The 26327-nt window shown below is 39.1% G+C and overlaps 1 protein-coding gene across 4 annotated transcripts in view; it reads right to left on the bottom strand.

The window, feature by feature from the left end:
• The window catches only part of LOC126297609 (importin-13), a 182395-nt gene that overhangs the window by 123754 nt on the left and 32314 nt on the right, over positions 1-26327 (bottom strand). For all 4 annotated transcript variants that reach the window (XR_007552550.1, XR_007552551.1, XM_049988611.1 and 1 more), the window contains exons 6-8: positions 19371-19515; positions 12763-12972; positions 11977-12159 (exon numbers count right to left, since the gene is read on the bottom strand). Coding sequence is in view for 2 of the 4 variants with exons in the window: in XM_049988611.1 (XP_049844568.1) it covers positions 11977-12159; positions 12763-12972; positions 19371-19515 (538 nt within the window). In the remaining 2 variants the exon portion in view is untranslated. The remainder of the gene's footprint in view (positions 1-11976; positions 12160-12762; positions 12973-19370; positions 19516-26327) is intronic.

Here is a 26327-nt window from a genome sequence, read left to right as displayed (position 1 = left end):
AATCCCCAAAGCACCTTCCCTACCCTCTGGCTCCTACCCTTGAAACTGCTCCCGGTGTAAAACCTGTCCTATGCACCCTCCCACCACCACCTACTCCAGTCCTGTAACCCAGAAGGTGTACACGATCAAAGGCAGAGCCACGTGTGAAAGCACCCACGTAACTTACCAACTGACCTGCCTACACTGTGACGCTTTCTATGTGGGAATGACCAGCAACAAACTGTCCATTCGCATGAATGGACACAGGCAGACAGTGTTTGTTGGTAATGAGGGTCACCCTGTGGCTAAACATGCCTTGGTGCACAGCCAGCACATCTTGGCACAGTGTTACACCGTCCGAGTTATCTGGATACTTCCCACCAACACCAACCTATCCGAACTCCGGAGATGGGAACTTGCCCTTCAATATATCCTCTCTTCTCGTTATCCACCAGGCCCCAATCTCCGCTAATTTCAAATTGCCGCCACTCATACCTCACCTGTCATTCAACATCATCTTTGCCTCCACACTTCCGCCTTGACTTACATCTCTGCCCATACTCTTTGCCTTTAAATATGTCTGCTTGTGTCTTTGTATGTATGGGTGTGTGTGTGTGTGTGTGTGTGTGTGTGTGTGTGTGTGTGTGTGTGTGTGTGTGTGGGCGCGCGCGCGAGTATATACATATCCTTTTTTCCCCCTAAGGTAAGTCTTTCTGCTCCCAGGATTGCAATGACTCCTTACCCTCTCCCTTAAAACCCACATCCTTTCATCTTTCCTTTTCCTTCCCTCTTTCCTGACGAAGCAGCCGCCCGTTGCGAAAGCTCGAAATTCTGTGTGTGTGTTTGTGTGTTTTATTCATTGTGCCTATGTACCAGCGCTTTCCCGCTTGGTAAGTCTTGGAATCTTTGTTTTTAATATATTTTTCCCATGTGGAAGTTTCCTTTTACCAAGCGGGAAAGCGCCGGCAGACAGGCACATGAACAAAACACACAAACACACACACAGAATTACGAGCTTTCGCAACTGGCAGTTGCTTCGTCAGGAAGGAAGGAAGGACAGGGAAAAATGAAAGGATGTGGGTTTTAAGGGAGAGGGTAAGGAGTCATTCCAATCCCGGGAGCGGAAACACTTCCCTTAGGGGAAGTCTGCTTGTGTCTGTGTATGTGCAGATGGATATGTGTGTGTGTGTGTGTGTGTGTGTGTGTGTGTGTGTGTGCGCGCGAGTGTACACCTGTCCTTTTTTTCGCCTAAGGGAAGTCTTTCCGCTCCCGGGATTGGAATGACTCCTTACCCTCTCCCTTAAAACCCACATCCTTTCATTTTTCCCTCTCCTTCCTTCCTTCCTGACGAAGCAACTGCCAGTTGCGAAAGCTCGTAATTCTGTGTGTGTGTTTGTGTGTTTTGTTCATGTGCCTGTCTGCCGGCGCTTTCCCGCTTGGTAAGTCTTGGAATCTTTGTTTTTAATATATTTTTCCCATGTGGAAGTTTCTTTCTGTTTTATTTACATCATCATTATATATATATATATATATATATATATATATATATATATATATATATATATAATCCTGAGCAGAAATATTTGGCAACAGTAAATTTTGCATGTCGACCAACTTCAGGCCACAGACATTATTATCCATCACTGTGTTCAGAAACTTCAAACAAATGAAAGTAACACATGGCCACCAATGTATTTCACTTTCAATTAAGCACAGTTCCATATAGCCATTGCAAAAACAGCATGGGTCAATGAGACATGACCTTTTTACAGGGAGTGAAGATTTTGATCTCTGACAGTGATGCCATTTGATGGTTGTGTATTGTATATACTAATCTGGCTGCCCTTCATCACCCATTCCCAATATCTAACTCATGCAATGAATGATTCATCTGTCACTCAAGCAGCTCCTGAGTTCATGTCACGAGACAAAGTACACCCTTTACCAGTCCTCCTACCAATGAAACAGTCCGGACAGTTCCACAAACTAAACCTGGGTCCTTCGCTTGACAAGTCAGTAGCAATTACTATTCAGCTACAGAGGCAGACTAATTTTTTGTTAATAATAATAATAATAATAATAATAATAATAATAATAATAATAATGAAAAGAAAAAAGACTTATCTGAAACCTATGTTCAGTGAAGGGTGAGATTTCTGTTATTTACATGACATCAAAGTCATGAAAAGATATGAAATACATGTTTTACGGCAGGTAACTGCAGTAAAAAACACTTCCAACAACTTAACTGATGGAGCTAGATCCAAATTATACTGTGAACCCATGTGGTTCCCATCATGTGCCTCCTCAAGTGGTGGATAGGGAAACGTTCACCAGATATGGTGGACACTTGGGAAATAAAACACCCGGGGCAGACCAAAACTAGCAAACTGCTACCTTGCAGCTGGGAGTTGGGCCTCTAGAGGCTAAGGGAAGAAAACACTGAATAAAAGTTACCTACCCTCCAGTAGAGTTTGGACGTAGGGTTGACAGATCACTCTGTAAAAAGTACCTGTTACAAAACGTCAACAAAGAAATGTCAGATAGATAAAGGACAATGGACATGACATGGACAAGATTATGGACAATGGGCAACCAAACAATGGAGACAAAAAAGTAAGAAAACCAATACAATGGGCAAATGGGATTTATTCATCAGTATTTGGAACATGAGATCACTATACTGCCTTCGAGCCCTGAAAGTGATGCTAGATCATATAATGAACCTGAAGCAGAGCATCATAGTATTACAAGAAGTAAGATGGGCAGGGAGTGGAATCCTAGGAAGGAAAGAAGCACCCATATTTTATAGCTGTAGCGAAAGAAACCTTAAGTTCGGGGCAGGATTTGAGGTGTGTCACCAACTAAAGTACTTACTAATAGGATTCAACCCCGTAAATCCAAGATTATCTACAATTAAGATAAAAGGGAAATTCTTCAATTACTTCGTAATTAATACCCGTGCACCAACTGAAGAATCAGAGGATTAGGAGGAAGAAGCTTTCAACAAATCTCTGAAAAGAGCATATGACGATTGCCCAGAGCATAATATAAAAATACTAGCCAGAAACCTAAATGATCAGGTGGGCAGAGAACAAATCTGTAGACCAACAGTCAGAATCTATAGTAAATAAGCTGCAAATAATGACAGTGAGACAAAGCAACATCTAGAAACATGGTGGTAGGCTTCACATTGTTCCCACACACGGAAATACATGAGGGAACATGGACAGCAACAGATGGGAATACAATAAATCAGGTCGATCATGTACTATTGATGTACGGCAGAAGTCAGACTTACTGCATGTAAGAAGTTTAAAAAGATACAAATATAGACACGGATCACTTCCTAGTTTGGGCATGGATGAGGGCAAGAATATGTAACGCAGTTAAAGGAAGCTGCCCCAGGACACACAAATATAATATCACAGCTTTAGAATCAGAGGAAGCAAGGGAATGATACGGGGGAATAATTCAGGCCCTTGAAAACGCTACAGAATGTTACAAGATTGAAGATCAGTGGGAAAGGATAAAAAAAGACAGTGCAGATAACAGCAAGCAAGATACTTAGGAACAGCGTAACGCAAGTAAGAACCTCGTGGTTCGATACCAAATTGGGACAGTAACTAATGAAAAAATGAAGCAAACAGAAGGGCATTACAACTACATTGCACCAGGAGGATAATGGAAGAATATAAAGAAAAACAGAGAATTGAAGAAAGGACCCATCAAAGGACAGAGAGGGAGTGAATGAAGGCAAATATTGAAGAAATGGAGCTTGTGAGAAGTGCAAACAAAGCAAGGAAATTGTATGGAGGTGCATAAGGCATGGAAACCTTTCAGGTGGAGAACAAGTTTAATAAAAGATGAGAAGAAATTATAAGCAAAGAGAAGGAGATATGCAAAAGATGGCATTGCTACTCATGATAAACTCCTTAATCCAAGACCAGTTGTAACAAGGAATCCAACAGAAATACAGGAGGAAGAGGACCCAGATAACAGTGTGGACTATCTAACTTAGAAGAGATGAAAACTGCAATGAGGAAATTAAAGAACAACAAGGTGGTAGGGACAGGCAGCACTCCAGCAGAACTTTTGAAGCAAGGGGACTCTGAATTGGAAAGGAACATTCTAGAATTGGTTAATCTAAAAAATGGGAAGAGGAGGAAATTCCTCAAACATGGAAAGGGGGAATTATATGCCATATATGATAAGAGAAGAGACCAAATGGCATGCAGTAACTATAGAGGGATCACACTGCATAATCTGGTACATAAAATACTCTCTAAAATACTGTATGACCAACTCCTTCCAATAATGCAGACAGAAATGGGGCCAAACCAATGTGGATTTAGCCCTGGTAAGTCAATTATCGACCAGATACCTAAGCCTAAGACAAATGCTGGAAAAAATAAAGGAATATGGGGATGGAATGTATTATTCTTTTTTTTCATTCACTTTAAAGCAGCATACGATATTATAGACAGAGAGCAACTATATCATGCTCTAGGTAAATTGGGCAATCCAAAAAAAAAAACTGATAAACATAGTAAGAATGACAATGAGAGGAATGCAAGGTAGCATGCCTCCTATTCAACGTCGCCTCGGAGAAGGATAATGATATTTCATAATTCTGTGCAAATACTGGCCTATGCAGATGACATCAACATAGCAGCAAGAACTCTGATGGCAATGGAAGAGACATTCACTGCACTTGAACAAGCCAGCTGAAATATATGACTTATTATCAACGAGCAGTAAACAAAATACCCCGCTGCTGTGAAAGCGGACAGGAAGAACATGCCAGCCAAAATAATGATGGGTAGTTACAATTTTTAAAGAGTCAATCATTTCAAGCATCTGGGTTCAGTTGTAACCAGTCAAAATAATACCTCCTATGAAATAAAGCAGGGGCTAATTGCAGCCAATAAAGCTTGTTTAGCCTTAACAAAGCTTCTATCTTCAAGGCTCCTGACTTGGACCACAAAACTAAATGGTTCAAATGGCTCTGAGCACTATGGGACTTAACATCTATGGTCATCAGTCCCCTAGAACTTAGAACTACTTAAACCTAACTAACCTAAGGACATCACACAACACCCAGCCATCACGAGGCAGAGAAAATCCCTGACCCCACCGAGAATCGAACCCGGGAACCCGAGCGTGGGAAGCGAGAACGCTACCGCGCGACCCACAAAACTAAACATCTATAACACTCATATCACACCAGTGCTTATATACACCTCTGAAATCTAGGCTCTAACAGCAATGGATGCTGAAACGCCGGATGCATTCGAGAGAACTATACACATGAGAATCATTGGCACAATTTGTGAAAGGAAGAGGAGATACAACCATGAGTTGTACACCATCTACAAAGATCAGCCTGTTAGAAAAATTGTGAAGTCATCTACACTAAGGTGTGCAGGACATGTGGCACGGATGAACGATACGGAAATACCAAAAAAGATTTTACGAGAAAAGCCAGGTGGCCAGAGAGGACAAGTCAACAGGAAAGTAGCTGAGGGGACGGAGTCATAGAAGACCTTCAGAAGATGAGCTACAGGAACTGGAAAATGCTAGCAAGGAACTGGGATAAATGGAAGGAGATAGTTGAAAAGGCCGAGACTCGTCATGAGCTGTAGAGCCACAGAAGAAGTTCCTACAGAAGACTAACATCTTCCTAATTCCACAAAATATCAATGTAATCAATCAATAACAATACCAGATTCAACAATTCACATGCATGTAAATGTGGAAATGACAAGAGAAACAAAGATATACCTGTTAATTTGGGAACATGAAAGGCATTAGATGAAGGGAAAGAAATACAATATAGAATATGGAAGGTGAAAGAAAGGATTTCCTTCCTGTAAATGCCAGTGCTCAACCCAATCATCAATTGACGTGCCTAACTTGTTACACTGCCATTAAGCTCTTTCAGTGTTTAACTACCACAGACTGTATGGTTCCAACACACTGTATAAGTAAGTGTAGTGCAATCTTACGCACGCATTCATTCATTCATTCATTCATCCACTTAGCGTTCATTCATATATCCACTTAGCATTCATTCATACATCAACTTAGCATTCATTCATACATCCACTTAGCATTCATTCATACATCCACTTAGCATTCATTCATACATCCACTTAGCATTCATTCATACATCCACTTAGCACATATTACAAGCACATGGCTTTCTGGTGTAACATATTTTCTTTTGTGTGCTCTCTCAATATTGGAATATGTTTTATCTCTTTATTGCACTATATTAGTGTGGAACTCATTTTCCAGTGGCAAATCCACTTCTAAACAGAATCACTTTGTCAAGAAGGATTACAGATCTGGAAAACTATGTTTAACACACTAACGCCAAATTCAGTGGTCTTTCAAATGACTGTAGTGATTTAACGCCTAAATTTAGAAGAAAGATCATGGTTCTAGTGCTGAATGCACTGAGAAAAGTAAGGCAAAATCTTTTTCTATTTTTTAAACCCATGCATATTACAGTAGCTATTTTGTGCTTCATAAATTTACATGTCAGAAACAGGAAACACTCTTAAAATTTAATGTAAGCTTTCTAACACAAACTCCTTTCAATTTCAAGCAGAGGAATGGTCTCATTTTGAGATGCATATGCAGCAACTGAGAAAAGGAGCAGCCAAAGAAATGTAGCTCACTGTGCTACAACAGAGGAAAATTAAATGAAACTGCTTAGCAAATTAATAAATTGTAATCTACCCGCACATTTACCAATTTTTTTCAAAACTGATCACACTAAAACATCACTCTTGAGTCTGCATAGAAAGTAAGTACAGAGTTTCTAAGACAGAAACACAAAATTTCAATGCAAAATACTTAATATCTGGTTTTTATGACTTTTGCTATGCAAATATCAGAGTAATAATACATAAATGCTTCAAATATCATGGTTGTAGTGGTTTCGGAGTCCTATGATTTGACATATTAGAGAAAGTGGATAAGCTAAAGCAGCCAATTTTCTTGAACTGAAATCTAGGGGCATTCATTTGGAATTAGTGATGTATGCAAAATATATGTCCTGATGATGAAAGTATGTAGGAATGGTAGGACCAAGGCATTGAAGGCAATACTGATATTAGAGTTGTGAAAGAATCTACTGAGAAGAGTATGGATTAAGCCAGTGCATAGGTCAGAGCAAACAAGGTGTTTCCTAAGGCTCATCCAATGCCAAGAAAAGTACCACAATGCATCTGGCCCTCCACTAGCTCAACGAAGGCCGAAGACAATTACAGAGCCAAGAATGCCTTCTCAATGGTAGATTCAAAAACGTAAAACTGAGGTAAAAAAATAAAACAAAAATCAGTTGGACCATCAATAATGAAAACAAGAGGAGAGAAACAGGTAAAGCAGCAGGTGGACATCACCAACACTCTGCATGCGGCCGGAGTTGCTCCACCCACAGCTGTCCCATCCCTGCTCCAGTGTAGTCAAGTGTTTAACAGCACCCACTATTCAACAGAGTGCTAACTCTGAAACAGAAAATACAGTGAGCAGTAAAGGAGACAAGCTGTATCTAAAAGCAAGAGAGGGATGAAAGAGTGACCTGGTCGAGGAGGCAGGGTCAAGGGTCCCCCAGACCCAGCATGCAGTGGGAAAAGCTCCAGCTGTCATTCCATGTCTGAGTGAACAGAGGTCTTATTTGCGCCTGCAAATCTGCACCTGGGATTGGCAAAGCAAATGAGGGTGAGTAATAACTTCTCTAGCCAAAAGGTCAGCCAGTTCATTCCCTGGGATACCCATAGGGCTTGGGATGCAGACAAAGGCATCCAAGCAGTCAGTATGGATAAGTGCAGCAAGGAGGTAATGAATAGCAGAGACCACAGGGAGACAAGAGTAACATTGGTAAATGGTCTAAAGACTGTATTGAGTCACTATGTATCAAAATGCAGTCAGGGGAGGCCATTTAATAAAATGGAGGGCTCTGTTAATGGCAATCAGCTCTGCCATAAAACCGTTACATGACCCTGGCAATGAATGGTGTTCCTGATTGGCAGGTGATGTACAAGCATACACATCTAATCCAAAATTTTAAAGCCATCAGTGTAAAAGGTGGTTGCACCCACAACTGAAAGTAACAGACACCAGAATGTCATGGAACAACTAAGACTTTAGGACCTTGAAATAGATAAGGAGACTGGTCCTAATTTATGGCTTTGGCACCAACCAAGGATGGTGCACAAAGAAACATGGAGGGCTCATTCCAGGGAGGAGAGACGAAGATCCTGCCAGAGGGCTGTGAGGCACATTCCAACTAGTACTCTCCGCCAAGGGTGGGTATCAGGAGATTGACACCCCTCATATATAAAAAGATCAGGGAAGTGACCAACAGTAGCTGCACAGAAGACCAAGATTCGGTACTGTCGGAGATGAAGAGGTAAGATCCCTGCTTCATCAATGACTAGACTAAAAGGCATGAGTGAGCACAAGAACTTGACCATAATGGACTCGGTCGAACAATTTCGAAGCCAAATGTTCTGCCCAGTCATAAACCTGCCAACCCTACTATGCAGCTAGTCTGTAGCCGCGAATATGGGCTGTCACCAGTAGACACCAGAGGAAGAAGCTGCTCCTCAGGTCAGGTGTGGGAAGTGATTCCCCATGATTGAGCTGTGGTGGGAAAACTGACTTTGAAAAAATTGTGGTAATGGGTGTGATGAGTGTGACTTTTGCATAACTGTATGTCATTTCAACAGGATGTAGGCGTTAATATTTTTACACATCACTCAGCATACAAGAGATGGTCAATAGCTTTATATGTTTCCCCCCTACACCCCCTTGAAGACTGGGCAAATTGATGAACATGAAAGATGGTGTTCCATGGAACTGACACATGAAGCTGGTTGTTCACAAGGTCCACCTTCGTGGAGTGATCGTATGCAGTTACTACATTTTAGGTCTGCCATTCAGTAGGTTGACATACAATCAAAGCACCATCGACAGAAGCACTTCACAGGATATGGAACGGAATGTTTCACATCAAACCTGTACACCCTGAATTTAACTTTTTCGAGGAGGAAATTCCCTTCAAAGGCTAAGATTAAGGCATCTGTATCTATTTAGTTATCCTTGGACTTTTTTAGGACACATCACACAAAATTTACACCTCGCCACTCAAGATTAGCCCATAGCTCCTTGTCTATTTGGCGGATAAGATCTCAGTTGAAAATGATTCCTTCCACCATATCCAAAGTCTTATGTGGGAAAGTGGTCATTGGTATGTCACCTAGATGTACACATGACTGAAAGCTGTAGATTTGTGCAGCAGAGGCGGCTTTAATCGATAACGATCCACTGTGCATTTTTCCCCAATTGCACAACTTCTCCAAATTTATCTACAATATGTTTCACAAAAAATAATGGCTTTGTAACAATAAAAGTATCACCTTACGTTCAAGCACATACTAAGCACTGGATATATTGCTTTCCTCCTAGATGTCTGACTTGTCGCCCTTCTCGTGGAGTAGCCAGGGTAGTGAAAGCAGCAGCATTATAACTATCCACACTGAAATTTCTATAGCTGTCTGATGAGATGGCCAGATCAGAACAGTCACTGTTTTGATGCAATATGTTTCATGTGCGAAACGTCCGCCAAGATGGCACCTACTCTAAACAAGGTCTCTCCCCATGGGCACCACCCAACTGCAGAAAAGGCCATCTAGCACGATGGCCATTGCTGTGAGTCCCGATGCCCCAGGAAGATGGTCATCTACTCCTTGGCATGAGTTGGAAGCTAACAGCACAGACATCAGCAGTGTGATCCCATTGTCAGTTGGCTTAACTGAAGGGGTATCTAACCACCCCAAGATGTCGGATTGGCTACCACATTGGTTTTGAAGCCCAAATAAGAGCCTAACCGTGTACTGTTCACCGATGATCTTTAATGTTGCATGCAGTATACGCTATTTAAGGTGTTCTTCCCCAGCCAGTCAACATTACAGTAAAATTTAGACAATGGTCAAACGCAGGAGGAGACCAGAAATTATTAGAGCCACATTTTGGTGGTGAATGAAAGAATATTCCAAGAAAGGAAAGTAGAACCTAGAGAACAGCCAGGTCAACATCAAAGGCAGCTGGGTCGACATAAAAGGCTGACACAGAGAGGGGGGAGGGGAGAGGATAGTCAGAAAATTGCAGCACACAAAATAAAGGTGGTGGTACAATATTTTGGGGCCCCATGCTTGCAACACATGTACTCACGAAACTTGAACTGAAAATGTATGCTCGTAATCAGTTACTACCTAGGAGAAGATAAAGAGACTTTTTTACCATTTCAAAGAAACAAAAAATGTGAAGTTAAACTACCACTAGTCATGAAGATGTTACCTTTCTTCAGCACAATACATAAAGTCTTGCTCACTATATATCAGAAAGGGGGAAGAGTGGAGGGGACTACCATGAAGAAAATTTAAATGCTTCCATAAATAAGTGGGCTTATTGTAACACATTTATGCTTCACCAAATGCTTCAGTTATTGGTGGAATCTTTATGCAACAACCTAAAAATGGTTTCAAGCAAAGGCATGTTCTGACATTAAGCAAATTTGTTAATCAACTATCAACATGTATCAATTTTTGAGTGTGCTACAAAGCACAAAAAATGTGCTATTGATAAATTTTCTTTTGTCTTCAGGAAGTAGTGGTACTGCTCACATCTAACAGAATCACTGCTACAAGTTTATGACTGGCCTATCCCATGTCAAGAATGGTGAGTTGACAGTCATAAACTGGCTTGACACAAGGTTGATTTTGTCCATGGATGAAAATACTGTGAGAGTTTATAAATTGATCTCAGAGTAACCATGGAAAAATGCAAAATAGTGAGGTTCAACACATCTTACCCAAAAACAACATGCACCACCTTCCCATATTTCATACACCCTGTAAATGTTCTTCGCTCACCAGAAAAATGATTTGGAAAAGTGGAGAAGAAGAAGATAATACTGATAGCAGCAGCAGCAGTAGTAGTAGTAGTAGTAGTGACAAAACAAATTTCAAAGTAACTTTTTTCCAATACATAAAGTATACAGTCAACTGGGTGCTACTGTAAAAACCTTGACCAGGTTTCAATACCACCACTTCTTCTGAAGGAAAGTAACGTAAATTACACGACATTAAAAATTAAACATACATGGTGAGCTTAGGTGCTCACATCACACAGTAGAAAATATGGAATAATTTCCTCAATGGCAGCAGTAAAAATTTTTACACAGGCACATCATGTTCAAAGAGCAGACACTGGACTGTATGTGTTGCATCTAGTTGTGATGACAGGTAAACATGGTGTAAAGTGTGCCACTCACTGGACACTAAAAGCATGATAAATGTGTTTGGTATTTTTTCTTCTGACATCTCTGTATTTGGTAACAGCCTTGGATAATTAAGCACATACAAATATATAACACACTTTTTTTTCAAAACAATGGAAGACATACACTTAGCACAATAGTACAATATCATATCATAAAAATGCTAGCCTTTGTGTAATGAAACAGAAGGATAAAATGAAAAGTGGTCTTTATCACCAAACATTTATAACTCTTCTGTGCTCTTTCTGAATGAGTTCCCACTTTATTAAGGAAATAAAAGTATTGACTCAGAAAAACAGTTATTAAACTTGTTTATGATTGATTGATTGATTGATTTGAGGAAAACAGCAATCTCTTAATAACAACTTCTTTTTATAGTGAAATACTCAAGGAAAACCCAATAACTAGCTTATATACAATAAATATATTACTGCCATAAATCACTAACGGGTAATGGTAGCTTGGACAACAAAAACTTAAGAGCTTTATAGAATCCAAAACTACCAGAAATTGATTAAACAACAAGAAAAATATGAAGGATATCCTGACTGGTTGCACATTTTGAGAACTAAATTAAATCTCCTTTATACATTTACAACATACTGCCACCATTTCAGACCACAATAAGCATGTAAAATACTCACTAGAGTGTCGGCAACATCTTGCCTATACCATCTCAGTTTCTCTCGGTCGTCACTGTTCCATTCGTCTATATCAGGTGGAAGAGCAGATTTTTTCAGCAATACTTCAACCAATGTGCAGTATATTGGTGAAAGCACAGTTATACAATCAGTCCTCTCATCTCCCTCCATGGGCTGCACATCTTCCTGAAAATATCAAATATCACAGTTTTCCTACACATCTTGCATAAACTGAAGGAAAAGTATTAAATAAAGGTCCCCTAACGAGTTGTGTTTGTGTAAATGTGTGTGTATTTTCTATTTTGGAAGGAGGTCTTCTGGCCGAAAGCTAAAATGTATAGCAGTCTTTTGTTGGTCTGTCTGTGACTCCAAGTCTCCTCTATATTATGAGTAGCAATCTATCCTTTTCATAACATTGTTGTTATATTTACTAACCTTGTGACTTGGAGCCTATTTCTGTCCATCATTGTTTCTATTTCATTTTTACTCATTATATATTACTGCTTGTGCAGAACTCAAAATAAGAAGTACTAAACATATAGCAAAGTGAATGATTCAATGACTTTCAAATTAATTAGTATTTCAAAGATGAAGGTGTGTCAGCTGGTTTACTTGCTCTGTAATGGTCCACATTACTGTTATGGATCCTCTGTACTGTCTCCTACTTTTTCACTTCTGCCTTTTAAGTTTTACACTAACTATATTCAATAGAATTTGAATTTATATCAGATAATAGCTAACAACTACTATTAATTTATGTGACTAAAGATAAAAAAAGTAATTTATTACCTGTAAAATGTACCAAAACCCTAATGAATGTACACTTATACATTCTTCTACTGGATAGACACCTTGAATACTGGTAGCACGCAGAATATTTTCGACGATTTTGCTGCCCAACACTTTAGAGCTGCCTGGTTGTAATAATAGGCGTAGAATCAATTTAGAGTGGCATTCCCCCATTCCTACAAACAGCCTGTATATTTTACTTGTTACAACCTGAAATAAAGAAGAAATATGTATACTAAAATTATGTAAAATATTACATAGCACTTCATCATTGAGGACTATATGTAAGCATACACATGGAACACTATCAAAGTAGATACAGTACACATCACTGAATCACAATGGGATTGAAAGACATAATATGAGTGTGTTGACAGTACCCCTATAATAATTTGGTCACACAATGCTTCCGGTTGTCTATATGCTCCTGAAAACGTTTCTTCTCCATGCTAAAGTTGAAGGTACATAGTTGTGATTGTGTGTGGACTAGTTTCTTGTGATATTCTCAACCCTCCTGAGACGAACACTTATTATGTCAGTATATGACTGAGCTTACAAAGAAGGCAACAACATGATCCACAATTGTACAACTCCCTCAGTTCGTTAAGTGTGCAGTCCAATGTTGAAGGTGACGATGTAAGATAGATGGTTGGAGATAACAGTACTCAAACAGGAACATTGATGGAGTTGCCCTCACTTATCCGAGCGACAAGAGAGTACCATGGTACCTTCCCTTTGCAAAACAATTTAGCTGAATGTTTACATTTGTGCACACCTTTCGCATGTTTGCTCACTACAACTGTTCTTTTTTCAAAAAGTTTCCAAAAGTGCTGACAGAGTGGTGCCAAATTCAAAACAGTGGTATTAAACAAAGGAAATCATTACAAGCAGAGCAGATGATGGTAAAGTTTGAGTCCATATAATTCTAGAAAGCAGGGCACTCTGAAGTTCAGATCTACAATTCAGCACTCATATGTGATTTTAGCCAATGTGAGGAAACAGCACACACAATCAGGATGTCTATGGTATGCATTTTGAAGTTAATAACCATATATTCCAACATCTGTGACAACATTAACCTCAGTCCATACCAACATTCAACATGTGTTTAAAACGTTACATCCAAAATGAGCCACTTCTGTCAATGACTGGAGGTATACTTATTTTACAACATCTATTTCATTCATTTTTATCTGCAGTAGCAAATAGTTTATAAGTCAGATGGATTCCCTGCTTTGATCAAAGTGTGAGCCACTCAACTTCTTACCAAGTACCAAGGTAGATATGAAGTTGGCAATGACGGTACTTCATTGCATTTCCACCAGTATATATTCACACACAACTCCCATGACCAATCGACTTTTGGTATGGTGGGATGACTTACTACCTCAATGATACAGATAGACAAAGCACAGGTACAACCAGATGGAGAAGCCAGACTTAACGCATGGTTCCTGAAGAGAAGCAGCAGCTTTCCAGTAGTTGCTGAGGAAACAGTCTGCATGACTGAATGATCTGACACTGTAATATCAATTAACAAGGCCTTGTATACTGGTACAGTACTGCAGTATGGTTAAAAGAAAGTGGAAACTATGGACATAGTATTTCCTGAGGACATGCATATCAACTTTATGATTTAATGGTGATAGTATCCTCCTGCATGAAATATTTCAGAGGTAAAGCAGTCCACAATTTAGATCTCCGTGCGAGAGCTACTCAAGAGACTTTTGGCATTAGAAAAAGGCAAGTTTGTCATTCTATGGATCAGAGTGTGGAAGTTAAATCCATGTTAAGCACGTTACAGAACTTGAAGAGCTAAATGGATAGGTTGGACACACTGTGGATAAGTTAGAGAGCGGAAGAAGGAAGAACAGGAATGCTGGTCAGAGGAGTATGATATTTTAATCACAAAGTCAAATAAGATAATGCAGGAACATGTGGAATAATGAACAAGGTTACAGAAATGTGGATGAAGGTCTACAAACAACGCAGTAAACAGATTATCACAGTCATGACAAATACATGGTCCATATAGTAGTACAAGCCTATTAGCAGCTCTGATGATGAAGCTGGAAAAACGTACGGCAAAACAGATGCAATTATTCAAACAAAAATTTAATTGTAATGGGGAACTGAATCCAATATGGGAAAAGAAGAAAAAGGAAAAATAGAACAATAGTGTGGACTGGAGAAAAGGAATGAAAGGGGAACTTGCTGGTAGAATTTCCCGTCAACCATGATCTAGCTGTTGCAGACACTTGGTTTAAGAATGATGAACGAAGGTTGTATACATGGAAGAGAACTGGGCACACTGAAAGGTTTGAGATAGATTATATAATGATAAGACAGTTATTAAGAAACCAGAATCTAAACTGGAAAACATTCTCACAGGCAGATGCGGACTCTAATCACGAATTATTAGTTGTGACATGAAGATTACAGTTCCCAATTGCAGAGAGGTAGAATAATAAGGATATTGGACTTGGATAAATTGAAACGCCTAGAGGTCATCGAGAGTTTCAGAGGGAGCTTAAGGCAACAAATGATTGAAGTGCATCAAAGAAATAAAACAGAAGATGAAAAGATAGCTTTGGATGATTAAGAGAGAGAGAGAGAGAGAGAGAGAGAGAGAGAGAGAGAGAGAGAGAGAGAGAGTAGGAAATGCAAATGGCAAAACAGGAATGGCTGAAGGAGAGATGGAAAGCTGTCACATCATGCCTAGCTATAGGATAGGCAGATGCTGCTCATAGGAGAAGCAACTGCACGAATATCAAGAGCTCTGATGACAAGTCAACAAAATACTAAAGAAAAAGAGAAAGCTTAAAAGTGGAAGAATATGCAGAAGTGCTATATGAAGCAAAGAAACTTGATGACAATATTACAGAAAGAAAAGAAGGGAAGACAATGAGATGGGCGACTTCATACTGTGAGAAAAATTTGACGAAGCACTGGAAAACTTGATGCAAAATAAGACAACTGGAGTGGATGGCAGCCCCTCAAAATTATTAGGATCACTTTAAGCACCAACTGTAACAAAAATGTTCCTTCTAGTATGCAGAAAACATGCCACAGGCGAAATACAGTAAGATTTCAAAACCAACGTAATAGCCCACACACTAACGAAGGCATATGGGTGTATTATTGAACCATCAATAATAAGTCATGGTTCCAAAATATTGACACAAACTATATACAGATGAATGGGGAAACCTGCAGAAATGAGCTTTGGGAAGACAGTTTTGGTTCTGGAGAAATATAGGAACATGTGACAACTTATAAGACAGAAGAAAGGCAAACTCACATTTACAGCACTTGCAGACTTTAAAAAAACTTTTCACGGTGTTGACTGGATTACAGTCCCCAGAATCCTAAACTTATTAGGAACAAAATACAGTATGCAAAAGGTTATCTACAACTTTTACAGAAACCAGACTACAGTTCTAAGGGTCAAAGGGTGCGGCAGGATTATGCTTCATTATCTCACCTCTGTTTTTCACCTCCCATTTCAAGAGCTTGTAGATTACTTTGATGAATATCCAGAAAGTAACCTAAAACCTGATACTCATAACCAACATTCCACTTATCCACATTTCAGTTCACCTAGACTGAAAAAGAAAGTCATAATTGCTGCATCGGTAGGAGTACAGACAGAATGGCAGTAAATTACAAAGTTCACTAATTTAAATAATCATGCGTATCAGAAAACCTATAGTTTCACACACACAGATATTTTTATAAATCACATAACTCTGTAATACGCTACTCAGCACTTGGCAAAGTTCAGAGCCTGAATCTCCTCAACATTCCAGTGTACTATTCCAAAAATAATGGTTTAAGGTACCGTTCACTGCTCACTTAAAAAGGGTAAATTTCAATATTGTACTCACCATACGGATTAATAATGCAATGGGCCGCACACAAATTATATTGAGCAGAATGAAAGAAGCTTTTCAAATGCTACAATTCACATGAAAGTCAACTTTACCATTACTATAAATGTGTGATCTTGAAGTTTTTTCAACATCACTCGAAGTATCCATACGCAGCCATCTGACGGCTCGTGTTCCCAGTTGCAGATTGCATCACAAAGCATTTCACTGCAGATCTCACCACCAACAGTGATGTACAATGTTGACTAAAGACTTTGAGTGCATGAACCTTGAGGCAGCTTCAGGGTTCCTTACACAGATACAGTGTCATTCAGAGTGGATCGCTAAATGGAACACTCATCTCTGAAACGCTAGTGCCTATGACTGTGACTGTGCTTAAAAAGCCGTTCCCTCAGCATACCCATTATCTGAACTGTAATTTGGTACATCACCATTAATCATTACATCAAATATAGTGCAGTATTTTCTCTATTCTGGCTTATATTTAAAAATGTGTGTGAATTCCTATGGGACTAGACTGCTGAGATCATCGGTGCCTAGACTTACACTACTTAAACTAACTTATGCTAAGAACAAAACACACACACACACACACACACACACACACACACACAAGGGAGGACTCAAATGTCCATTGGGAGAGGCTGCGCAATCCACGACACCGCACCTCAAGCCGCGTGGCCACTCCACGCGATGGCTTATAGCTAATTGTATGATATGGTTTTTTCCTTCAAAATTTACATTTATTTAAAACTATTAAACAGTATTACAGAAACTTTCACCAAACCCTGTACATTACATTTTTATATCAAAGTACATTTATTTTCCAAATTTCAGCTTTTTATCGCTCTTTCCCTGCCACTTGTACAAAATTATGAAAAACAAATTTTTGTGGAAACTGTTTATTCAGTTTTTCTCAAACTTAATCTTTCTTATACCTATTTCATCCTACAAACAAATTATTAAATTCTAACAATATTTAATTTCTTTCTTAATTACTTGTGTAATGCTTCGTCTGCCCATGCACAGCCAAAGCACACTCAGTATGACCTTGAGGCAGGGTATGAAACGAAGGCAGTAACTGAGATGAAAGTGAGGCAAGCCTATAATCTAATCCCCTAGTTATTCAATCTGTACAGTTGCAAGTAACAGAGTGAGTGAGGTGGTGGTCTTTTTTTTTTAAAAAAAAAAAAGCTAGCTCTTATGGGTGCATAACAGCAAGGCAAGTAATAAAGAAAACCAAGCAGAAATTTGGGGAAATCAGTCGAGCAGAGTGGATAGCGTATTGGACAGAGGTTACAAGAAGAACAAAGTTTTGCTATTTGAGCAGCAAAATAACTGACAATGGCTGAAACAAATATGATGATGACTACTTGCAACAGCACAAAAAGCATTTCTGAAAAAGAGAGATATTAACAATACACACACATAAGAATACACATTTTTGAAAAGTAGAGCTACAAAAGAATGCTGAATATCAGACTGGTACATCATTGAGGAACTAATGATCAGTTACTGAATCAAATTGGGGAAAAAGGACTATATGATATAAGTTGATGAAAAGAACACCTAGACTGACAGGACACATCCTGAGGCAACAAGAAATAGTTAATTTGGTAATGGATGGAAGTGCAGGGGCTAAAAATTGTCACAGATGTCGTACTGTGCCTACTGGCATAAAGGATATGTGCACGTACAAAGATTAGTGCAAACCCACCAGATAAAATAACACAAGAATTGTGAAATAATATTATTTCTATGCTCATCTTAAATGCTCTCACAACCCACAATCCATGTAATAATAACAACAATATAAAAAAATCTTCAAACAGTTGAGTATGTATTTATTTCAATCTTGTATTAGTCTGTCTCCCCCTCCCTCCTCTCTGTCCAATCCCTCTTTCCCCTCTCTTTCCTTTCTCTGTCAATTTCCTCCTACCCCCCCCCCCCCCCTCCCACTGCCTATCTATTGCTCCCCCTTCTCTCTCCATCTCCTCCTCTCCTGTCTGTGTCCATTTCCCCTCCCCTTTCTCTGCCCATCTCCTTCTCCCCCATATATGTGTCCATTTCTTCCCTCCCTTTCCCCCTCCTCTCTCCATGTTATCATGCTCACCCCAACAGGACATTGGCTGTTCTTAGTCTTACAGTATTTATTTCTAGATTGTAACTATTATGTATACCAAAGTTCCTTGAAATAATTCCAGGTGTTTAATGAGCTTTTTACTTGTAGCATCACATATATTTTTAACACATTTATACACATACTTCACCAGTATCTCTAGTGAACTTTGCCCTGAACTTTCATGCAGATCAATGTTTACGACATCATCTCTCCTGACTATGTATATATATTTTACTCCTGATGATATCATTCCTCCTTCACCATATTTAAAACACTGCATAGCTCAACCAAATCATCAAAAAAAGAAAAGCCATAAATAAGTTCCCTGCTATGTACATGTTATCAAAAAAGTCTTAGAAGGATGATGTTTTACCGCTTGACGTAACTTAATGTCGAAGCACTTTTATATGATTATTTTGGAATGTGCACACTTTATATTGGTTAAAATAAATTGCCTGAAGAAGCCACAAGTTGGTGATATTTAAAATATAGTATACAAGACAGAAAAACCAAATATACAATTCAATCAGCAGTAAGTGGTTGCATATCAGAATATGTTAAAATAATGGCAGTAATTTCATACTATTCAAACTTACTTCATCAGCAGAATGCCATTTAGGACCCAACAAAACTTCTAACTTCAAAATCTCTTCCATGAGGCGCTGGACATGTTTTGGGTTTAGATGTGTATCAGGGTGCGTAACCAAGGACTCGAGGCAGTTTAGGGCAGCTTCTATGAGACTGTTAAGAATAAAGAATACAATGTAATCACAGTATATTTTCTCAAACTGTAGCAAAACACTCAGTTCAAAAATACAGAATGCACTTCAACAATGTTTTGAGATTTAATTAATTCACCCATAAGACACTCAGGTATTTAACGAAGATAAATATATGATGTAGGTGATGACCTGGTAAAGATAGCTACTCAAACTAGTGGCACTAGTGTGCATTTCATGCAACTGTTTCATCATCATGATCAGCCTCGTCTTATCGCGACTGTTAGGTGTGTTAACATGGGGCTGGAGAAGGCACTGGTGGCAGAGGGCATGGGTCACATTTCAGTGGTGCCAGTTAGGTCTATCAGTAGATCGGGTTTCACTAGGCATGGCCTGCACCTCAATACATATGGGAAGGAGAGGCTGGCATAGCTCGTAGGTGACAGTGTAGTGGGTGGTGGTGTGATCACACATGGAAAAATTCCTGTAGTAGTTGGTGTTAGAGCTGCACCTTTTTTATATTAAAGTCAGCTGATAGGTATACCTGCTTAAAGGAAAGCCCTCTAACTAAGGGCTCACCTTCAGAGGATGTCATGTTTCCAAGTAGAGAAAAAATTAGCACATTTCATCAAAATATAAGAGGTATTAGAGATAAAGTTAGTGAACTGCTTATAGATGCTGACTGAAATTATTGGTATATCAGAGCACCACTTAAATAATTTGACAGTTCAGAGGCTTCCTTTACCACAATAGATTAGCTGGCTGTTTTTCGAGGAGTTCCTTGTGAGGTGCGGGAGTGGCTATGTATGTAAAGAACAGTATTCCATTTTAATCCATAGACGTATCACGGCACTGCACTGAACAGACATTTGCATGTGGTGCAGGAGCAGTTGAATTTAGTGAAACTAAACTTCTAATTGTTGTTGTTTATAGATCCTCTAACTCTGACTTCAGAGCATTTCTGCTCAAGCTAGACAGGGTTCTTTATTAACAATGAAGGAAGTATCAGAAATTAGTTATATGTGGTGACTTCAATATAAATTTTGTATATGATGGTGCAATTAAAAGGATGTTGGTAGATCTCCTAAATTCAAATGATATGAGGCGGACTGTGTTTTTTTTTTTCCAAATAAGGTGCAGGACACAGTAGCACAGCCACAGACAATATCTTTATTCATTCTTCATTATTAGATGGGCATTCTGTCAGTAAAAGGGTGAATGACCTTTCAGACCATGGTGCACAAATTTTAACACAAAGTCTTTTGTGCTCATACAAATGTCGCATGTAATTTCAAACTTTGTAAGAAAGTTTATCCAACAGCAATAGAGAATTTTTTAAATCTTGTCAAGAAACAAGAGTGGCAGGATGTTTATAGTGTCAATAACACAGATGATAAATATAGTGCTTTCCGTGACACATTTCTCACGCTCTTTGAGAGTTGCTTTCCATTAGAACATTCTAGTGGGGTTACTAGTAGTAATATGCAGCTCGGACTAGTGGGATAAGGATATCATGCAGAACAAAGCAGGAATTATATCAAAATGTTAGAAGTAGTCACAATCAAGCTGCAGTAGCCTATTACAAGAAGTACTGTAAGGTGCTTAAAAATGTTATTAGGAAGGCAAAGAGTATGTGGTATGCAAATAGAACAGCTAATTCACAGGATAAAATTAAAACCATATGATCAGTTGTGAAGGAAGTGTCTGGTCAGCAGCACAAGGTCGACGATATAAAGTCAGTCAGTAGTAAAAATATTTCTGTTACTGATAAATCTGATATATGCACAGTACTTAACAATCATTTTCTGAGCATTGCTGGGGAATTAAATAAAAATTTAGTTTCTGCAGGGAGTCATATAACTTTCTTGGCAAATACCTTTCTAAGACTGATGTCTGAAACACTCCTCTGCGATACAGACAAGGGGCAGATTGAGTCAATAATTAAATCACTGAAGACTAAGGACTCTCATGGATATGATGGAGTATCTAGCAGAATATTCAAGTACTGTGCTGCACATATTAGCCCTGTATTTAGCAGTATTTTTAATTTTTCCTATAGGAATGGTCAATTTCCTGAATGATTAAAGTACTCAGCAGTAGAGCTGCTTTATAAAAACTGAGAAAAGGATAATGCTGACAATTTTAGACCTATTTCTATGCCATCAGTGTTTGCTAAAGTTATTGAAAAGGCTGTGTATGTAAGGATAATTGATCATTTTATATCACATAATTTGATATCAAATGTACAATTCAGCTTTAGAAGTCGTTTAACAACTGAAAATGCTGTATTCTCTTTCTCTGTGAGGTACTGGATGTGTTAAACAAAAGGTTTCGAATGCTAGGCATTTTTTTTCTTTTCTTTTTTTTCTTTCTTTTCTTTTTTAACTAAGCTGCCTTTTTTAACTAAGCTGCTTCATTGTGTTGATCACAAAATATTGCTCCAGAAGTTGGACCACTGCGGAACACGGGGAGTAGCTCACAAATGGTTCATCTCTTAGTCTAGCAACAGACAAGAAAAGGCCATTATTTACAATGTTGAGAAGTGCTGTGATGTGAGGTCTGAGAGGGGTACAGCCAAGTGGCCAAGTGGAAAGGTGCCCCAGGGACAAGTGTTGGGGCCTCTCCTGTTCCTTATTTATATACATGATATGCCCTCTACTATTACGGGTAACTCTAAAATATTTCTGTTTGCTGATGACACTAGCTTGATGGTAAAGGATGTTGTGGGCAACACCAGTCCCGTTTCAAATAGTGCAGTTCATGACCTAAGATCATAGCTTGTAGAAACTAAAGTAACGCTAAATCACAGTAAGACTCAGTTTTTACAGTTTCTAACACACAATTCAACAAAACCCGATGTTTTAATTTCACAGAATAGGCATATGATTAGCGAAACTGAACAATTCAAATTTTCAGGTGTTCAAATACATAGTAAACTGTCATGGAAAGGCCACGTTCAGGATCTCCTTCAAATACTTAATGCTGCCATTTTCACTATCTGAACAGTATCTGAAGTGAGTGATAGTTTCACACGAAAATTAGTCTACTTTGGTTATTTTCATTCACTTAAGTCATATGGTACTATATTTTGGAGTAACTCTTCCCATTCTAAAAGGATATTTTTGGCTCAGAAACGGGCGGTTCGTGCAATAAGTGCTGTTAAGTTCACGAACTTCTTGTCGACCCCTGTTCACGAGTCTGGGTATTTTGACACTGGCCTCTCAATATATACACTACTGCCCATTAAAATTGCTACACCACGAAGATGATGTGCAACAGATGCGAAATTTAACTGACAGGAAGAAGATGCTGTAATACTCAAATGATTAGCTTTCCAGAGCATTCACACAAGGTTGGCATCGGTGGCGACACCTCCAACATGCTAACATGAGGAAAGTTTCCAATCGATTTCTCATACACAAACAGCAGTTGACCGGTGTTACCTGGTGAAACGTTGTTGTGATGCCTCGTGTAAAGAGGAGAAATGGTACCATCATGTTTCTGACTTTGATAAAGGTCGGATTGTAGCCTATCGCGGTTGCAGTTTATCGTATCGCAGCATTGCTGCTGGCATTGGTCGAGATCCAATGACTGTTACCAGAATATGGAATTCGTGGGTTCAGGAGGGTAATACGGAATGCCATGTTGGATCCCGATGGCCTCATATCACTAGCAGTCGAGATGACAAGCATCTTATCTGCATGGCTGTAACAGATCGTGCAGCCACGTCTCAATCCCTGAGTCAACACATGGGGATGTTTTTCAAGACAACAACCGTCTGCACGAACAGTTCGACGACATTTGCAGCAGCATGGGCTATCAGCTCGGAGACCATGGCTGTGGTTACCCTTGATGATGCATCACAGACAGGAGCGCCTGCAATGGTGTACTCAACGACGAACCTGGACGCACGAATGGCGAAATATCATTTTTTCGGATGAATCCAGGTTCTGTTTACAGCATCATGATGGTCACATCCGTGTTTGGTGACATCGCGGTGAACGCACATTCGAAGTGTGTATTCGTCATTGCCATACTGGCGTATCGCCCGTCGTGATGGTATGGGGTGCCATTGGTTACACGTCTCTGTCATCTCTTGTTCGCATTGACGGCACTTTGAACAGTGGTCGTTACGTTTCAGATGCCTTACGACCCGTGGCTCTACCCTTCATTCGATCCCTGCGAAACCCTACATTTCAGCAGGATAACGCACGACCGCATGTTGCAGGTCCTATACGGGCCTTTTTGGATACAGAAAACGTTCAGCTGCTGCCCTGGCCAGAACATTCTCCACATCTCTCACCAATTGAAAACGTCTGGTCAATGGTGGCCGAGCAACTGGCTTGTCACAATACGCCAGTCACTACTCTTGATGAACTGTGGTATCGTGTTCAAGCTGCATGGGCAGCTGTACCTGTACACACCATCCACGCTCTGACTCAATGCTCTGTGATCTAATAAATTCATTGTACATTCTTGTACATAGTTCAAAAGGCTATTTACTTTGAAAGTAACGCTTTTCAAACCACTATAAGCAATATTTTCCCGCAACCTGTTAGAAATAGGTTCGTTTCAGCAGTTGCCAGAGAGCGCAGATAACAGGCGACACCGCATAGGAAGCCCGTATGTACATACTTGTAAAACATTGAAAGATCATACATTACATCATAAAAGAACCATATTAAAATGTGCACATTTAAAGTGCATACTTAAAGGGCACATTCGTATTCCCATATACCTAGTGAAGTAGACCTCGACCTGATATTAAGCTTTTCAGTGTGGTTTTCGGGATGTAAATTTTCTTGGAGCACCAGTACTGTATTATATCATGTTTTGTTCTTTATTATGGCATAATGCTGTATGTGCTAGAAAATGAAAACATGCACTTGAAATGCAGCGAACAGTTGAAACTAGCCAGTACTGTGGAATTAAACATTTCATTTCAAATAAATTGACTGCATCTGTGGAAAAGGTTAACAAAAGTCAAATTTCTTCAGCAAACAGACAAAAATAACTTCATTGTTCCACAAGGCGATTAATGCTTGACTGTCAGAAAGGTGGAAATAAAACAAAATCTGAAACTAATAACATATTTCAGCCTTCCGTAATTATGGGAATGTGTTTTAATTCACTTGATAGCCAGCCACAGATATCCTTTTTGTTTTCATTTGACATGAAAGTAAATAAAGGGGAAACAGCAAAATCACTAAATGTAAACTCGGGTCACGTGGAGAGTACCCTCTATAACTCAGACTGCTCTGCGCTTCAGCCCTGGATCTACAACATTATATATAAACAGATTTTCGAAATATGTTCCATCTTGTAGCACACATCTTTCTGAAAAGTCTGAAACATATAACATATGTATTCGAGGAAATGTAAGACATATTATTTGGTCTTAAGTATGCCAAAGTGCAGTGCCAGAAATCTTCATAAAGCATTTATCTACCGCACATCCAAACTATATTCAGGAAAGTGGAAACTGAAATATCCTGTGGTGCCTCTCCTGCTCCCAGTCAGCCGGTTTGACAGTCTGCCCATATTTTAAAAAAATCTTGCAATTAATAGCGGATGAGATTATTTGTAACCGAGAGAACAAGAACTCTTCAGAAAATCTGAACTCTTTATTGCCTACTAGTTAATAACTTGCTGTTTTGTGTGACATAAAATTAAACACAGGATATATAAAACCAATACTGACAAGAGATAAGCAAAAAATTACACATTTCTTCAAACCTTAGCTCCTAGCATTTTTTTTTTTTTCTCTCTAATCTTGCTACAGCTTTACATGGCGTGCTTTCCTTTCTGCGAAAGAATCTATTACCTCATCAAAGTTCGTCACACATTTTGCCACATGAAAAACTGAAATCTCGTTATCTAATACTGAAAAAGCTGTTAATACAAATAATACCCAAGACTGGTGTGGTTTCTCGATCTGATTACATCTATTTTGTCACTGTCGGCTAGATAAAACAAAATAGGCCTTTCTGATGTGGAAGCAATTTGTAACACACCAAATAAACGAGACTGTTTTGGCATAAATGGCCATTTTTATTACATAACAGAATATAATCCACAAAGTACCAACATCAAATGCCTATTAGGCCTACTACAAGTAATATAATAAGTAATTAATCGGCGAACAAATTTTGACAGTTGCAGCAATAGCTACAGAACTGGTGATGAAAAGATTGATTGATAGAACGAGGAAGGAGAAGAAACGGAGACATCAACACAAATTATGGAAGAATAAGACGATTCCAAATTTACATAAAAATTTCGTAATACTACTTTTTGATCTTATGCTTGAGAAGTTGGTGCTTATGAATGAAATGTGAAACTATTTCCTAACATTAAGCTTTTTGCTAGTAATTATAACAATGCTGATCATATGCAAACCCAATCAACCACATAATCAGACAGCGATTGGCATTCGGGTTTACTCCCTCAGCTCGTATAGTTCCGTCCCCTTTTGTTTGCGGAAAGTTTATTTCTAGATGCGACAAGGATTCTCCTGACAGAGACATCACTTACACTATGCATGCTTTCAAAAGTCAACTTATGATTCATTCAGATATCAACTTAAAATATGTTCAAAAACCAACAGGAAAGCGTTTCAAAATCATATGAATAATCGATAGACAAACATGCGCTGGATGCTAGGCGCTTTGTGAAACAAGTTTTTTTCCCCAAGAATGTGAATTTGGCACCCCATTTTCCCGGTAGCACCTAGCTGCTTGCTGCGACTTCTTGCACAGCCAACAGCCACATTCCTGTAGCCAGAAGTGGGAGAATCTACTATTCAAACGTGATTCAGCTGACTGCGCACACGCA

This window comes from Schistocerca gregaria, chromosome X, assembly GCF_023897955.1.
Source record: "Schistocerca gregaria isolate iqSchGreg1 chromosome X, iqSchGreg1.2, whole genome shotgun sequence".
In the NCBI taxonomy this organism is placed as follows: domain Eukaryota; kingdom Metazoa; phylum Arthropoda; class Insecta; order Orthoptera; family Acrididae; genus Schistocerca; species Schistocerca gregaria.
The sequence above is the reverse complement of the archived record's forward strand: the minus strand, read 5'-3'. Positions and strand labels throughout refer to the sequence as shown.